This window comes from Lygodium microphyllum, chromosome 6, assembly GCF_053477565.2.
Source record: "Lygodium microphyllum isolate KBCC chromosome 6, Lygodium_microphyllum_v1.1.10, whole genome shotgun sequence".
Taxonomy (NCBI): Eukaryota; Viridiplantae; Streptophyta; class Polypodiopsida; order Schizaeales; family Lygodiaceae; genus Lygodium; species Lygodium microphyllum.
This window is the reverse complement of record NC_141140.1, coordinates 132255515-132274096: the sequence shown is the minus strand read 5'-3', so window position 1 is coordinate 132274096 and position 18582 is coordinate 132255515. Positions and strand designations below refer to the sequence as shown.

Genomic DNA, 18582 nt, shown 5'->3' with positions numbered 1-18582 from the left:
ATCCTCTGTTCTCACATTTGGTATCAGAGCGGTCCTCAGTCAGCAGCCAGGAGTCCCCGCCAGTCTTGCGCCCGAGTCGCCAGCTCCAGACCTGCCCAGTTCTGCCCTGCGCACAGCTCCTGTTAGAGATCAGGTCATAGCCTGATCAGGGGCAGCAGGCTGGTGCAGTCGGACTGGCAGTCGGACTGCACAATCGGACCTGCCACGTGGCAGTCCGACCTGCAGCAGCCAGTCGGCTGCATTTAATGCAGCCGCCTGGCCATTTCTGGCGCCCTATTTCCCCCGGTTTTTCAGCTATTTATACCTGGCACTTTCAGCAGTCTGGCACACTTCTCTGCTCGCAGATTACAGACCGGTGACACGCGCAGATTCCGTCTCTGTTCGCAGATTTCAGACAGCAGACAGTGCAGACTGCAGTGGACTTCGAGGTGGACAGCAGGTTGCATCGTCGAGGTGGAGACACGCAGTCCAGCGCACTGCGCCCGTGTATATATCTGCATATCTTTGTATTCAGCATTCTTTATACAGCAGATCTTCATCGTCCATTGTCTCTTTCTCTCTCTTCTCTCTCTGCGTTCTCTCTCTCTCAGTCCTACGCTTCCGCACCGCTGCACTCTGACATGGTATCAGAGCAGTGTTTGAGGGCTGACTGAGCGCAGAATCAACCTGAAGAGGAGTTTCCATCGCGACACAAATTTGCGTTTTTTGCGTTTAAGGGCAGACAGGAGGGCTGCGCCTTGGAACAAGGCTGAAACGAGTGTGGGCGCACAGGAAAGGAGTATAGGTGGTGGATTTGCTGCTGTTTACTGCTGTTTGACGCGGAGGAAGTTTGAGTTTTCAGCCTACAAGTGCAGGTTTTGCTTTTTCATCGCCTCCGGCGGGTGAAGAAGGTTCAGGACGCGGAAGAGCCTTAGCAAGCTGAGTTTTCCCAGTCAGAAGGGGCTGTTTTTGCGTTTGTGAAGGCATTGCAGGTGAAGATGTCTACAGAGATTGACTTGGAGTTCCAGGCGATTATGGACCGGAAGGTGCCCGTCTTACCGGCTCTTCCTACAGATCAGAAGCTCGACGGCGACAACTACCGCATTTGGCGTGTCATGATGTTGGCCATTCTTGAGTCCTATGATTTGGCGGAGTTGGTACAGGAGGAGATTGATCGGCCCTCGGTAAGAGATGAGTCCAAACTCTCTTCCGATGCTCGTGCTGAGCTGGCCAAGGCTCAGTCTCATTGGGACAAACTGAATGCAAGGATTCGATCCTTTCTCTTTCTATCATGCACTACAGCCATGATTGCTCACATCGAGCACTTGACAGTGGCTCAAGAAATATGGCTGGAGCTTGATCAGATGTACAATCGGATGACCCTAATGAAGAGGGTTTCTTTGGAGGTACAGATGCGGACCTTGTCTGTAAATAAGTCTTCTTCGCTACGGGAGCACATTAACAAGCTAAGGCAGCTTCAGATGCAGGTTCAGAATGCGGGGAAGCCGATTTCCTCCGAAGACATGGCGATCACACTATTGTCCCAGTTGCCGCCACGATTCGGTACATTTTACTCTGCCCTTATTGCTTCGGGGCGAGAGTCTACTCGTGGTGGGAAGAGTTGGTTCCTATGGTCTTGGACCAAGAGGAACAGTTAAAGGGACAGAATGCTTCCAAGTCGGAGGCGCTGACAGGTCAACCCTCTCAGAAGAAGGGGAAGGACCAAAAGAAGAAGAAGGGGGATAACAAGTCCAAGAGAGAAGGACAAGGACAAAGACTCCACATGCCATATTTGTGGAAAGACTGGCCATTGGAAGAAGGATTGCCCTGACAAAGACACGAAGGACACCAAGAAGAAGGACACCAAGGATTCTGGCGCGGTGGCTGCACCCTCATCAGCTGCATTTCTTCATCTAGCTGTCATTGAGGACGCTTCACCGAATGCTTCTGATGCTGCGATGACGGCTCCCCAGGCTCGAGAGTGGATTGTTGATAGTGGTGCCTCACGGCACATGACTCCTTCCTCAGATGGTGTTGCCCAGTTGCGATCCTCGCGTGGGCAGATTCTCATTGGAGACATCTCTTCAGTATCTATTGCCGGTCGGGGTAAGATGCAGCTTATTCCGGATGGACGAGGTGGTACCCATACCTCAGAGGTTTTGCATGTACCAGGATTAGGGTACCATCTCCTTTCAGTTCATAAGATTTGCTCCCTTGGTCTTCTGGTGGAGTTTGACAGTACTACGGTGCGAGTCCTTGATCGTGGATCGAGGAAGGTTCTCTCATGTGGATATGAGGAGAACGGCATTTACAAACTGAAGTCTTCCACCGCCTTCTCTACTCTTCTTCTTACCTCTCAGTCACAGTCAGAGTTATGGCATGCTCGGTTTGGTCACCTGAACTATGACTATCTTCGGAGGGCGTCACGTGGACAGCTTGTTCGAGGGTTGCCGGATATAGTGGTGAGCCAACAGCCATGTGTCTCCTGCATTCGGGGGAAGCAGCATAGAGATGCCATTCCCCACACAGCTTCGCAGCGGTCTACTTCACCGATGGAGCTAGTCTCTACGGATCTATGTGGCCCTATGAGGAATGAGTCCCTGCGTGGGAGCTCGTACTTCATGCTGATCGTGGATGACTACAGCAGGATGACATGGGCCTACTTTTTGGCACTAAAGTCAGAAGCTTTCTCGCACTTCAAGGATTGGCTTCTCTTTGAGGAGAACCGATCAGGCCGGAAGTTGAAGACCTTGCGATCCGACAAGGGAGGTGAATTTGTTTCTAATGAGTTTGCTCGGTTTTGTGCAGATAGAGGAATTCACCAGGAGTTTGCCAATACCAACACTCCTCAAGAAAATGGTATTCTTGAACGGAAGAACCGCAGTGTGATCGAGATGGCGCGCACCATGATGGAGCACCGACAGACCCCTCAGGTTCTGTGGGCCGAGGCTGTGGCTACTACAGTCCACATCCTTAATTGATCCCCTACTTCGGCCGTGGAAGGGATGACCCCATTTGAGGCTTATTTTGGGACGAAGCCAGATGTTTCTTACTTTCGGGTCTTTGGGTGTGATGCCTATGTTCACATCCCCAAGGCTCACCGTGATAAATTTGAAGCAGCTTCCCGAAAACAGGTATTTGTTGGCTACAGCTCCCAGTCCCAAGGCTACCGACTGTATGATCCCGTCAAGCGGGATGTGTACACTAGCTGTGATGTGCGGTTTGTGGAGGTTCCGGCTACTACAACGGGTGAGGAGCATCCCGTTCTTGGAGATCCCGGGGAGAGTTGGGCTCCTTCTACAATTCCACTGGAGCCCGTGCCTTTTGATTATGATTCTGTTTCTGACACAGAGTCTACTGTTCCACCGGACACCTCTGAGGAGTTACCACCGGTGGATATTCCAAAGTCTTCTGCTGATGGAGAAAGACGAGGGGAGGTTCGGCCTCCTCCTCGTCGCTGGGCCCGTGACACACTCCGTGATTCAGGGATCGAGGGGGTTCCTGAGGAGTGGGGACCGCAGGATGGTCCGCGGCGGTCACGGAGGCACCAGGCACATTCTACGGAGCTTGTTTGCTCCAACTATTGTTTGATGACCCATGTTATGCAGGATCGAGAGCCCACCTCCGTGAAGGAGGCTTTACAGTCCGCACCATGGAAGAAGGCTATGGAAGCCGAGTTGAAGGCTATTGAGAGGAATGGCACTTGGTCACTCGTGCCTCGCCCCCCGAAGAAGAAGGTGATTGGAGTCAAGTGGGTCTTCAAGACCAAATACCTTAGCGATGGTTCTTTGGATAAGCACAAGGCTCGCCTTGTTGCTAAAGGTTTTGCACAGCGCCCAGGTATTGACTGTCATGATACTTTCGCCCCCACAGCTCGTATGGCGACCATTAGAGCTGTTCTTGCTTTGGCTGGCCATAGGAGATGGCCTGTTTATCAGTTGGATGTGAAGTCGGCCTTCCTCAATGGTGATTTGAAGGAGGAGATCTATGTTGAGCAGCCTCCTGGCTTTGGATCCTCAGATGGGAAAGTCTACAGGTTGAAGAAGGCCTTGTATGGCCTCAAGCAGGTTCCGCGTGCATGGAACGAGAAGATTGATTCGTTCCTCCAAACTCAGTTGGGATATCGGCGGTCCAAGGCCGATCCGCAGCTGTATGTACACACTTCCGAGGATGGTTGTGTGCTGTTTGTCTTATATGTTGATGATTTGATTGTCACAGGTGATGATGCACAGCAGGTCCAAGAGACGAAGTCAGCTTTACATCGGACGTTCGAGATAACAGACTTGGGTCTACTCCATTTCTTTTTGGGCCATGAGATTTATCAGTCTCAGAGGGGGATCTTTATCTCTCAACAGAGATATGTACAGGAGCTCTTGGTGTCTTTTGAGATGGAGGATTCTCGGGCCCTCTCTACTCCTATGGATCCGAACTGGAAGGCCACTTCCCATTCAGCTTCTCCTTTGGCGGATGCGTCCCGCTATCGATAGTTGATTGGGTCTTTGATTTGGCTTCTCAACACAAGGGTTGATCTATGTTTTGCTGTTGGGCTCTTGGCAGGGTTCATGAGTGAACCTAAGACGGTGCATTGGCAGGCTGCTCAGAGGATACTTCGGTATCTGAGGGGAACGTCTGATTTAGGGATTCAGTACCCCGCAGGGACAGATAGGTCAGATCTTGTACTTGCAGGTTGGAGCGACTCGGATTGGGCCGGTGACGTGGACCACAGGCGGTCTACTACAGGTTACTGTTTTACTTTGGGTGCAGGTGTTATTTCATGGAGTAGCAAGAAGCAGCCCACGGTAGCCCTTTCGTCTACTGAGGCGGAGTATCGGGCCGCGTCTTCCACCACATGCGAGGTTGTGTGGGCTTCGGAGATTATTGGAGGAGCTTGGGTGCCCCCAGACTCGTCCTACATTGCTGCGATGTGACAACGAGAGTTGCATTGCCTTGGCAAGGAACCCTGTTTTTCATGCCCGGACGAAGCACATCGAGATCCAGTACCACTTCATCCGAGAAAAGCTTCTGGATGAGACCATCACTGTGGAGTATTGCAAGACGGAGGACAATCTTGCGGATTTGTTTACGAAGGCGCTTCCTCAGGCTCTACTTCGGAGACATTCCCGATCCCTCAGGCTTCTGCCCTGCCCAGGCTCTGAGAGGGGGTGTTAGAGATCAGGTCATAGCCTGATCAGGGGCAGCAGGCTGGTGCAGTCGGACTGGCAGTCGGACTGCCACGTGGCAGTCCGACCTGCAGCAGCCAATCGGCTGCATTTAATGCAGCCGCCTGGCCATTTCTGGCGCCCTATTTCCCCCGGTTTTTCAGCTATTTATACCTGGCACTTTCAGCAGTCTGGCACACTTCTCTGCTCGCAGATTACAGACCGGTGACACGCGCAGATTCCGTCTCTGTTCGCAGATTTCAGACAGCAGACAGTGCAAACTGCAGCGGACTTCGAGGTGGACAGAAGGTTGCATCGTCGAGGTGGAGACACGCAGTCCAGCGCACTGCGCCCGTGTATATATCTGCATATCTTTGTATTCAGCATTCTTTATACAGCAGATCTTCATCGTCCACTGTCTCTTTCTTTTTTTTCGTAAAAGGTAATTGTATTAATTACGAAGAAAGTACAAGATTACATGATTACACGAGTACAAGAGGCACGAGGGCCATAGGCCAACGTGTGGGAAATCCCCGGACTAGGGTACTAAAAAGTTACACCAATCATGGCAAGGACCCAGAGGCAATTGCCAAATGCCAGGAATACAAATCCTCCCGAGGGAGCAAGTCAGAGTGCCTGATGAGATCTAGCTGCCAATGCAAGAGCCCTTTAAGCCTTGCAATATGTCGCGGTACATTAGAAGCCGAATCAAAGAGAAAAGCATTTCGGGTGGTCCAAATGTGCCAGCATCCCCAGTATCTGAAAAAATGGAATAAGATCTTCATATGTAACGGTGGTGGTGTGGGATACTTCGGGCGCACAAAAACCCAATCGAAGGGAGTCAGTGAAGACCCCACCACCGCGTGCCAGATTCGTGACAAGAGTGACCAAATATTCTTGGCGAGCGGGCAAGAAAGAAAACGATGTCGGGCCGATTCCGCCGAAGTGGTGCAGAAGAAGCAAGTGCCATTCGAGATTCGACGCTTGGAAAGGGCCGAGGCAAGAGGAAGACCACCAATCATTACCCGCCACAGAAAGACCTTGCATTTGAAAGGTGTCTTGTTCTGCCATCCCTCCATCAGCGTTGCCTGCCACCATGACAGTGATTTCCGCAGGCCCCAAACAGCATTAACTTTCACGCCCAACCATTGGTGATCTTTAATGAGAAGATGATACACCTGATTAGTAGAGGCCTTTTCCAGACTCAACCGGCCTGCAAGGTCCCAGTCCTGCCAAGGGCGATCCATAGCCAGGGCAGGAAAGGGTTGCCTACCCTGAAGTTCCGAGGAAAGCTTCCCCCATAAATCACGGTATCCGCGCGGGATCCTGAAGAGTCTCCTAGCAGTCCGAAATGATGCAAGGACATTGCGAGTGGCAAGGGTAGCATCCGCAATCGAAGTCACACCCAAACGGGCCATGCGGTTAAATCTTGGTCTGAGCTGATGTTTATCTTCCCATGAAAGTAATGTGGATACCGCCAACAATTCCAGCTGAAAAGAATTTGTCTGCACGCGGTCCCCTACAGGATGCCAACGGGCCTTTTGGAGCACCACTTTCCAAGAGCCGACCAAATGCACTAACAAAGAGGAAGAGGGACTGGAGAAACGAGCGTCAGCATTAAGGACATGCCACCATGAGGCTCGAAGCCGTGTGTTACCCTGGCAGAGGCCGCTGTCCTCAAGAAAATAACGGGCTATGATGGTCCACGGGTGATGATCCACACACATGGCACGAAACAGAGACCAACGAAGAGCCAGCATATGAGTTTCTGCATCCAAAATAGCTCCACCACCCATGCACTTAGGGGTACATGCATGTGACCATGAAATCCAGGAAATGCCTGCCTGCAGTGAATCTTTCTTCCATAGCATGAAACGAATGGGATGAGTAAGAGCCTTCAAAGTACTGGGCGTCCATGGCAGTAATGGCAGGAAATACGTCAGCATTGGTAGCATAATTGTCTGAGCCACTTTGAGGCGGACATGGAACGGCCAGGCTTGCGACTTCCAATACATAAACTTCACGGCCAGTTTGTGTGAAATCCACTCCAGCAGGGCCTTTGGCCGTACATCCACCCCCAATGGGTATCCAAGATGCCTGACAATCGCGCCACGAGAAACCACCTGGCCCTCCCAGCCTAATGACTCTAAATCAGGCTCCGTGCAACTGAGAATGGCTGACTTGAAGGCATTGATGCGAAGACCAGAAGCTTGACCAAAGAGCGTCCAAACATCTAATGCCTTGCGAATGTTATCCCTGTCCGCCTGCAAAATCATAAAGGAGTCATCAGCCAAGGATTGGCTAATGAAGTGCTGCCCCAAAGGAAGAGATAACCCTGCCAGCTGGGCAGAAGCCGCCATGGAGGATAACATTGAAAGGACCGGGTGAGTCGCCAAGGCAAAGAAGAGAGGACTCAAAGGGCAGCCTTGTCTGAGCGAGCGTGCAAGGAGAAATGGCTCTGTGACCCCACCATTAAGCATAACTCTTGAAGAAGCCGCAGTACTAATGGTGTAGATCAATCGGGACATGCGGATCCCAAAGCCCATAGCAGACATAAGCTCTGCAAGGAAAGACCAGTCCACACAGTCAAACGCCTTTTCCAGGTCCAGTTGAATCAAGACCACTTGCTGATTGGAGTGCCTCGCATAATCAATAGCCATTTGCACATTCAAGATATTGTGCAAAATGTTGCGTCCCTTAATGAAACCATATTGGAGGGGGTGCACAAGAGCTGGAAGGTGCTTGTGAAGCCGATTTGCCAGCACTTTGGAAAAGATTTTATACATCACGCCCATCAACGAAATTGGTCTCCAGTGTTGCAGCTTTGACGGCGAAGGGACCTTGGGGATCAGTTTGATGAGGCCTTCTTTCCATGAAGAAGGCATGACCCCTGTTTCCCAAACCTGCTGGAACATGACCACCAAAGGCTTTACCAACTGCGTGGCTGAGTGCTCAAAAAATTCATTAGTGAGACCATCCCAACCAGGACTTTTATCCTTAGGCAGGTGCAACAACACATCCATAACCTCCTCTTCGCAAATATCCGCCTCCAAAGAGGCTTGCATGTCAAGCGGAACCTGCTGGTGGACCAGCTGATAGAAGACCGAGCGGGCATGCGTAACCTGGCTAGACGGCAAGGATGAAGAACCAAAAAGATCCATAAAATAATTTCTGCACATATTGATAATGGTCTGCGGATCAGTGACCATGCGACCTTCCGAGTCCTGAAGTCGAGTCATATTTTCGCGAGCCGGAGAAGCATGCAAGGCGCGAAAGAACTTATGAGACTGGCAGGCATTATCTTGCAATGTGTCAGTCAAGTTATGCAGCTTGGCCTGCTGATAAGATTTCAAGCTAAAGACTTGAATAAGATGGGCCAAACGCCGCTCCAGTGACAGCAGAAAATCATCATCTGGGGAATCCAGGAGCAAGGAACGGACCAAGGCCAATAAGTCCTCTGCTGCAAGTCGACGGCGGCGACAAAGAGAGGCAGTGTGAATCCCATACTGCCGAGCAACCCGCTGCACATTAGAGAGCAGGCGTGCAAACGAAGCCAAGCCCTCAGAGGCGAAGTCCAATAAGAACCTCTCAATCAGTTGCTGCATATAATCCTGAAAAATTGGATGCTTCAAATAAGAGGAGTTGAAGCGTAAAGGGAGCTTATCCAGGAACTGCATAAAAGGTGCAACAGATTGTGCCCGCATCTCAAGCTGGAGGGGAAAATGATCCGACAACGCATATTGCTGCAAGACCTTCATCTCCAGCATCTCGGGAAGAAAATCATCCCCCTGCATGATATACATTCTGTCCAATCGCGACCAAGTGGTTGCATATTGCGCAGAATGAAAAGTAAAACCTGAAACAGAAGGGTGAAGCCACGACCAAAGATCTTGCTTAAGTATGTGCAAAGCAAAGGAGTTCCACACCCGGCTTTCTGGCGTATCCATTACCGAATGCCCTGAGGTGGACTGCGAAGAGTCAACACACATATTGAAATCTCCCATCAAAAACCCTCTGCGGCCAAGTGCCATGGAGCCCTGCAAAGTCAACCATAGATCCCGTCCGGATGTGGGATCATTGGGAGCATAAAGTCCCAGCAGCCATAAAATCTCACCTTCAAATAGGACTTCGATTACTAGAAAGCGGCCGTGCACATCATTTTTAACAAGAACAGGCTGGTATTTCTCATGAACAATCATCAGCACGCCCGAATAATGCTTAGCATGTGTCCCTGCATAAAACAGACGAAATCCACGACAATCCACAATCTTTCCTGCCTCACCATGACTTTTGTGCTCCACTGCACATAATACATCCCACTGATTTTCATGCAAGACAGACCACATGGTATGCTGCTTATGGCGAGAGCAAATGCCTCGCACGTTCCACGTGGCAATCTTCATATATTTTCAAACAAAGGAAGTCAGGAACGAGGCGCCTGTTGCCTCGATTGCATCTTTTCCGCGAGGGCATCCAGGACACCCTGATCCAGAAAATCAGCCAATACTGCAAATGAATTCGGGCGACCTGCTTTAGAGGTAGAAGGGAAATCCACTACCTTGGGAGCAGGGCGGGGATAACGCCTATCCCAAGGAGTAATCACATTGCCTTTCGCATCAAACGCCAGCTTAGCAGGTGGGCCCTTGGGGCCCTCGGAATAGACTTTCCTTGAAGACGGATTGCGGGGGGCTGACGGGGCCATGGTACGCACAACCTGCTGTGGGGTGACCATGTCTTTCCTGCGCGTGTACGTGCGCACGGAATCCAGGGAAACATGAGGCCCAGGATCTGCCAGGCCTGCGTCCAACTTTTTACCTTTTTTTTGTCGTGCCTCAATCCAATCAGAGCTAGGAGAATCCAAAGCTCGGACCTGTTGTTTACCTTTTTCCATGACAGTAGGGGGCTGAAGGGTCTCCTGTGTCTGGGCATCAAGCACCATGTCATCCTTGGGCTGCACAACCTGCGCCTCCTCAGAAGACAGTTGCCGTTCCGGGCATTCAGCTACAAAATGCCCTAATTTACCACATGAAAAGCAGTGTCCGGCAAAATTGCCCCATTTCAGGCGAAAATGCAAAGGATGCATGCCAGCGCAATTGAGGCGAAGCCACGCAGGCCTTTTCCTGGCCGTATCCCATAACATGCATAGACGGTTTCGGTTCATAGCCCTGAGGCTGGGGGGAACCAGCACTGTGCCCACAACCGCCATCGCGTCTTTCAACAATGGCCAATATACCGCTGGACAATTTTCCACTTCCACCCACACCGGGCATTCGCGTTGAAGCAGACGCTGAAAGTCAGCCATAGGGCGCCATGGTACCACATGGACCAAGCGGCGGTCAAAGAATAGTGGCAACTTGGACAGTAGCTCAGCTCGATGCGATTCGGATTTCAACAGCACCTCATAAAAGCCGCGAGGGCCAAGGAAGATCTCCTCAACATACTCCCCTTGCAATAAGTGGTGCATCCACTGGCGAATATGTGAGAGCACTGGGATCCTGCCGGTGAAAAAAAGTATAACTGCACGGTCATAGAACACCGAGAAGGACCACAAGACTGATTTTGGGTCCACTGTCGCTTCCAGCACATCATCCGCAGCCGCAGCAGAGAAAGTTTCATTATTATGCTGGACATAATCGCCAAGCAGAGTATTGGCAAAGTCCAGCAAATGCTCCCAGTCTATTTCTTGCGAATCCACAGGTTCGGAGGCAACCTGCGCATAGGAACGGTCCTGAGGACCCGTTGGCTCGTCTGAAGTGTGCTTAGAGCGTTTGCCTGCCGGCGGCAGTTCAGAACCCGGAGGCGGCTCCTCCGTGCATGGCACCATATCCTCCGGCTCCTCGGTATCGGAATCAGGGCCAAGGGCTGCCACCGTCCGGTCGAGAAAATCCATATCCAGGCCAGCCATACCGCTGTCTTCTCTCTTTCGCTCGCTCCCTCACTGCAGCAGCAGGATGCACTGTCTACAGTCTCTGCTCTTCAAGAATCTGCTGCCTCCTCGGCACAGATCTGTCCTTGTAAAATGTCTATCTGCCTATCCCTTCCTCTCTCTCTCTCTCTCTCTCTCTCTCTCTCGCTCTCTGTCTCTCTCTCTTGCTCGCTCCGCAAGCCCCGCAGACCGGCACAATCAGGGAACCACCTGGCTGCAGCAACAGGACTGCAACGGGGCACCTGTGCAGAACAGGACAGACGCGCGCCGGTGAACCCCTGACGAATAGGGCGTGTGAAGGCAGGCGAGCAGCTGAGGGCACCGATCCAGGTGAGTGTGCAACGTCCGAGGGGAGACGTCAAGCAGAACTCCTTGCAGTGGGCCACAGTCGCACAGCAGAGGGCGAGCGGGTTTGGACCTGATGGCCACGGCAGAGGACGGATGCGACGGCAGGAAAAGAGGCAGGGACGATGCAGACCTGTGAAGTGCGGGTGTCGTCGGCGAAACTTGAGCCTCCACAGGTAGGCGGGCGCGTGCAGGCGGACGTTCGGCGGCAGGAAACGACAACAACGAACAGAGGCTGGGCGGGCGCGAACGAGGGGTGGCGTCTGGCAGGGCGTCAGGCGGCGACAGCGCAGACCACAGGGCGCGCCAGGTCATTCGACGGCAGGGCGGGACGACGCGGGAGCATCATCGCGACCTTCTCTCTACTCTCTCTCTCTCTCTCTCTCTCTCTCTCTCTCTCTCTCTCTCTCTCTCTCTCTCTCTTCCCCTAATGGGCCCCACTGTCTCTTTCTCTCTCTTCTCTCTCTGCGTTCTCTCTCTCTCAGTCCTACGCTTCCGCACCGCTGCACTCTGACAGCTCCAACAGTCAGCGCGCAACACTGCCCTGTCCCAGCGCGCCACCAGCAGGAGCCGTCAACATCCCAGTCGCGTCACGTCAGCTGCAGGACGTTTGCCAGCGCAGCCTTCGCACGAAGTCCGCCTGCAGTCAAACTCTGTCAGGCTCGTCACGTCATGACGCAGTCTTCGTCAGGACGACGCCCGTTTGACCATCGTCAACCCGCCTGCCCGCGTCAGACTCGCAACTCGTCAGCCCACGTCAGCTCGCGACTCATGATGCCAGCTCGCGACCGTTTCCTGTGCCTGTGCCGCCTATCTACTTCCACGTCAGCAGCTCGCGACCTGCGTCTGCTCTTCACGTTGCCTGCCCTGTCCACGCGCAGCTCGCCTGCCCGCCTGCCCGCGTCAACATCGCGACTGGTCAGCCCGCCAGACGACCACGTAAGGTGCAATTTTAAACAATTTTTTTTTTTAAATTTCAGCCCAAGACCAATTCTGGTAGCGGAGGGTCACACGCGGCAACACAGAACAAGTGCAGGGAAAAATTTCATGCAAATTTTTAGACAGGATCGTCAGACATTTTGGGGCTTTTGTGTATTTGGAGGACAGATGCATTTAAATTGCTGATACAGTCACAAAACGACTGTTTTTGACAGAAATTTTGGCAAAAATTTTGGGGATTTATTCATAACAGTGTTGCATTGCACTGTTTGCACCTTGGGAAGCGTGCAGTAAAAGACAGTTTTCTGACAGAGTACGCCCTTGCACATTAATTGCAGAAACGTATTTGCTGCAATTTCTGGAAATTTGCAGATTTCCAGTTCGTACTGCTTTGACATTGCTCATTTTGTCTTTGGAAATTTATCATCATGGCAAATCAGGGAGGTGATGTTTTTACGTATGTATCCAAGGAAGACAGACTGGACGGAAACAACTATTCCCTTTGGTCATTTATGATGAAAAATGTATTAGTGGCCAAGAATTTATAGGATTATGTCAGTGGAGAGGAAACTCGGCCGGGAGTTGTAGCTCCCGCTACTCCTCCTCCCCATGGCGCACGTGGACAACGGGGACCTCAGCCCGCTCCACCTCAGCCACTTCCTCCAAGAACTGCAGCTCAAAAAGCTTGGGATACCCGTGATGCACAGGCCTTGTCGCTGATTTCTCTGGCAGTTCAGCGGTCCATCATACCTCATATCCGTTCGGCATCTTCTTCACGAGATGCATGGTTGACTTTGGAGCATATGTTTGCAGGAAAAAATGAGACACGGATCTCTTTCTTAAAGAAAGAGTTGGAAACTCTGAAGATGCATGAAGGTGATTCTATGCAGGATCACTTAAACAAAATTCAGGACTTGAGGGAGCAGCTCATGAATGTAGATGAGTATTTTTCGGATGCACAGTTGATATCCACCACCTTGAATTCCCTACCTCCTTCGTACTTGTCTTTTCATACTGCATTGAACCTCACCATGAGGATTGCTGAGCACCCACTCACTTTTATTCAGCTGGTTAGCTTGCTTCTAGAGGAGGAGCAAACACGGAAAAATAGTGGTGTGGATGCTATAGTCTTTGAGCAGGCTTTTGTGGCAAGACAGAAAGGCAAGAACAACAAGGTGAAAAATGCTCCACAGAGTTTTGGCACTTCGGGCACATCGCAGAATCAGTCACAAGGGGGGACGCAAGCAAAGAAAGGAAAATGTCATTATTGTAAGAAGCCCGGCCACTATATCACTGAGTGCAGAAAGCGCATTGCCAAAGAGAAGAAGAAGGAGTCAGGAATGTCTGTTTCTACTACTCCTTCCACTGCTAGTGAGTCCGCGTCCTTTGTTGTGGACAGGGACTATTGTTTTTACACTTGCAGTTATGACATCTCTTGGGCCGATAGAGCACTTAGCTCTACAGAGGATGCTGACACTTGGTTCTTTGACAGTGGTGCTTCTAGACATATCACATCTCGCAAAGATTTGTTTGCTTCAGTTAGTGCACCTCCCGTTGGGAAATCGGTACAGTGTGCCAATAATGCATCATACCCTGTTCGTGGTATTGGGAAGATACAGCTCACTGGAACACATGCTGATCAGATTTCAGCATTCAAACAAAATTTACAGCAAACTTTTGACATGTCTGACTTGGGAGTTTTGCATTACTACTTGGGCATCCAGTTCATACATAATGCTCGAGGTATTGGGTTATCACAGTCACGGTATATTGGGCAGCTTCTTGAGAAATTTGGCTTACAGGATTGCAAGCCAGTTACTACTCCCATGGAACCTGGACTGAAACTGTCATTACATGATGACAGTGATTTCTGATTGGGCTAGTGATTATGATACACGTCACTCTACTAGTGGCAATTGTTTCTTTCTTGGCACTTCTTGCATTTCTTGGCTTAGCAAGAAACAATTCACTGTTGCCACATCGTCATGTGAAGCTGAATACAAGGCAGCTTTCACTACCACAGTTGAATGCCTATGGCTTAGACGCTTGCTAGCTGATTTGGATGTATCTGTTACTGAGCCTACTCCTTTGTTCACTGACAGTCAGAGTGCCATTGCAGTGGCACGGAACCCAGTGTTTCATGCTCGCACGAAACACATTGAGATTCACTATCACTTTGTCAGAGAGAGGCTACATGCAGGTGATATCAGCCTTGTCTATTGTCCTACCACCAATAATGTGGCAGACATCTTCACCAAAGCTCTTCCTCGTGACAAATTTGAAGCATTTCGCGATGCTTTAAATTTGATATCCTTTGGTGGCGGATGATCCTTGTACTCTAGATCACTCTTCACTCTAGAGGGGTTTGTTGGGTATTTTACTCACGCCTTACTTACGCCTACGCTCGTATGGGAGTGTCGGTGATCAGTAGGATACTGGGGCACTTTTTACTCTCGATAGGAGAGGTTTTTTCCCCCAGACTTATGGTCTTATTATCGTATGTACTTATGTGCTTATGTTACACACATTTAGGCACTTAGTGTGTGTCGGGTGTGAACACCCCCCTACAACCCTAAGGTTTAAGGGTTGTACTTTGTACTTTCAGATTACACTCATTCAGTCTATTCTCTTGGGTGTCGTGCTTCAACTTTGTCTCTCTCACTCTCACACTATCTACTGAATCTGGCTGTACCTCGATCCTCTGTTCTCACAATCTCCACAGTAGCTGCTGAGGTCTGTTAAGAGTAATCCCAAGATGGCAGCTGCTACTGCTGTGAGTGTACCATTTGTGTCTCTGATCCTCCAAAATAGTCATCTTTTTTAAGGTTTTGTTTGTTTTCTTTTTTTCTGTTTTGTGTGTGTTGGGGGGTGGGGGCAGAGAGAGAGAGAGAGAGAGAGAGAGAGAGGTTTGCCCTTGCTACCCATCCTCTTCTCAACATGTTGTCACATCTCATGGAGACTAGACAGCTGGCTAGTTTATCGCTTCCACTAAATCAATGTTTTGTTTGGGGCAGGTGTTGGCTAATGACACTTTCAGGATATTGAAAGAAAACAGGGATAACATCTGCAAGGCATTGGATGTTTGGGATTTGTTTGGGCATACTTTAGACCTTGATATTAATGCTACTAAATTCTCTCTCATTCAGCTGCACTGAATCAGATTTACAAGCTTTGGGGTGGTAGGGTGATGTGGTTCCACACGGCCATGTTGCATGGTATCTAGGTTATCCTTTGGGTGTTGTTCAGCCTAAACGATTTCTGCAATAGATCTCTCAAAAGATGAAAGCTAAGTTTCTTTATTGGAAATCTCAGGCCTAGCCATTTCATGTGCGCCTCAAAGTGGCACAAACTATTATGCTATCCTTGCTTACCTATTTTTTGCCACTTTTGCCTTTGGCCAAGAGTAGTTTGAACGACCTTACCATGCATATCCACTTCATGCTATGGAAAAAGGATTTTGAGCATGCTTGTATTTCTTGGATTTCTTGGAGTGATGTATGTACTCCCAAAAGCATGCGTAGTGGGCCTGTTTTCGATGTTGAGACTCACATGGCTGCTCTTCACTAAACACTACTTCAAGCCACATGTGATGGCCATCAGCCTTGGGTTCCTTATTGTTCGCTTTTTTCTTGAAGACCAAGGACTTGTGCATGGCAATACTACAATTCAAGGCTCATGGTGGCACATACTCAACACTGACTCCCAACTTTTGATTCCTTTTGTTCCAATAACCCACTTGGTGTGCTCACGGAAGGCTGTCCTTCAAAAGGTGATTTTGCATTTAGCAAAGGATAGATTGCAGGCCAATTCCTTGTAGATTAAATTGTTGGCTGTGTTCTAGTTGCTCTCTTGCCCCCAGTTCAATCGGATGACACGTCTGAGCTTGGTCTCTATTGTGGTTGTGACTTTATTTGCTTGCAATGTACTAATGTCTTTCCACACAGCCAAATGGGTTTTTCGGATCCCTTGTGGATATTGTGATTCATGGGCAAATATCTCAATGCAATTGCACAACAAGCAACCCTTCCCTGCCCTTGATTCTGATCATCCTTGGTAGGATTGGAATATTGCACGCTACTTGAGTCTCAAGGGTGCTTTAGTTAACCAAATATAGAACCTTTTGATCCAAGATTGCCATTGGTTGGTGACCAAAGCCAATGCTAAGTCTGCATAAAAGCAAGACATGGTGGAAATTGATTGTTATGACTCCTTTCAAATGCAAAGTTTTTCATTGGAGAGTGATCATAGGTGGCATGTCCCTCCCCTTGGCTCTTTCCAACCATCATATTTTGAATGGCAACTATTTCTTATGTACTACCAGTGTGGAATCTTCCTATCATAGATCTACTTTGAGCCCATTGGCTGGAAGATCTAGTCCCTCCTGTTTGACATTTGGCGAGTTGTTGTGAGACCTTTGTTGCATCCCTCTGATTGGGTCTTTTTAAAGGAAAAATATCCCACTCTTGAACAACCCCATATAACAATTGCATTTCATTTTCTTAGATTTTGGGGTTGTTGGCACAACTAGGTCACTTGGAATGCCTTCATCTTCGGTTCCGCTTTTGGGGTTCAAAGTCATGTTGCTAGGCCCGAGGGTTTTCTCCACTAGTAATTGGATCTTATTCAACATGCTGGCCTTCTCCCTAGGGAGGATTTGGTTTCTTGGCATATGGCAATTTCATTTGCTACTTTGTCATGACTCTTGTACTTCTATAATTACCTATTACGAGAGAGAGAGAGAGAGAGAGAGAGAGTAAACAATATCTAGCATTCATGGTCATGTGGTCCGAATTCGTGGTTTAGTGTTGTGGCAAATCTCCTCTATGGTGTCTGCTGATCTGGTTCTTCCTGACATTGCTGCTCCCTGGCTGAATACTGTTCGCTCCACACCAGCTGATCTTTCGGTGTGACATTTATGTGTTAAGAGTCTGTGTAGACTTTCCTTTATGTCTGTTATTTTTAATGTTGACCTGATGGTCTGATGTAAATATTTACTACTTAATTCAATTATCTTCAAGAAAAAAAAGAGAGCATAAACATGTGTAGCTCAGTTGGTTAAGTTGAATAGGTGGCAAGAGAGCGCAAACAGGTGTAGATCAGTTGGTTAAGTTGAATGGGTGGTGACCAAAATGCTTGGGTTCAACTCCTATATTCCGCACTGCCATTTAGTACACGTATAGAAAAAGGCATATTTGAACCCAGATCAGTGGGTTAATAAAATAAGTAGCTTACCACTGGGGCAGCCACTTGATTACGAAAAAAAAAGAGACCAACAGAAACAAAGGGGGGGAATACAAAATGAAATGAAACTGGTCTATAACATCACGTGTGTATCCTCAAGAAAATGGAAAGCCATCGATGATCTTTAAGCCCTAGTGGACAAGCTGATAAAAAAAGAAAGCTACATTATTCAAAAACTGAAAGACCAGGCAGATACTTACACTTGTGAAGAAGGCTTCTTGAAATCCTACTTTAATGCAGGTTTCACATGGTAACTCAAGCAGTATTGATTTACTTTTGTTGAAGACTTCATTAAAGCATCCAGCTACCAAAAATAGTGGGATTGTGGAAAAAGCCATTGAGATTCACGATGTAACAAGAGGTATGCATAGAAGTACAATGCAAGTTCCCAGTCCACAACATCAAGCAAACACACAGCATATGATCAAGCCTAATCGTTTGACTTTACAAAACAAATCTCACCATGTATTCCTTTGTAGCAACAAACTCTACTGTTCCTTTACACAACTCTGGCCTCTCATCAGCATCACGCCTCCTATTATCTGGACCTAAGTTGCAGTAGTAGTCACGAGGCGTGTCATTTGCATGGCCTGGAGTCACAGCGAAACAGTTAGCCCCATACAAGCAAGCCACACATGTAATATGCACATAACAAATTCATTCCACCACATTTGAGAGAGATACCACAAAAGTTGCACTTGAAATGTCGACCCTGATCCACAAACTTCATAAATGGATTTATATATGCCTTGCAACGAGAGCACCGCACTGGTCCACTTTCTCCAAAATCAACTATCTGCAGAATAGTATCTGAGGATTAACAAAATTAAATGCAGGCAATACATTGCTACAGTATGTAGACAAAGCAACAGCAAGCATGGAAATGGAGCTTCATTAGCCCCTAAAAATAAAATTTGATACTCTCTTGACATGCAACTCATGTGGATGCAGATGTGAGCATACATCAACACATCATTAACATATCAAAGATCA

The 18582-nt window shown here is 49.0% G+C and overlaps 1 protein-coding gene across 1 annotated transcript in view; it reads right to left on the bottom strand.

Annotated features, from left to right (window-relative positions):
- LOC148035144 (protein transport protein SEC24 C-like) overlaps positions 1-18582 on the bottom strand; it is a 64202-nt gene that overhangs the window by 9292 nt on the left and 36328 nt on the right. The window contains exons 5-6 of the mRNA XM_087680114.1: positions 18274-18385; positions 18052-18179 (exon numbers count right to left, since the gene is read on the bottom strand). Coding sequence (XP_087536240.1) covers positions 18052-18179; positions 18274-18385 — 240 coding nt within the window. The remainder of the gene's footprint in view (positions 1-18051; positions 18180-18273; positions 18386-18582) is intronic.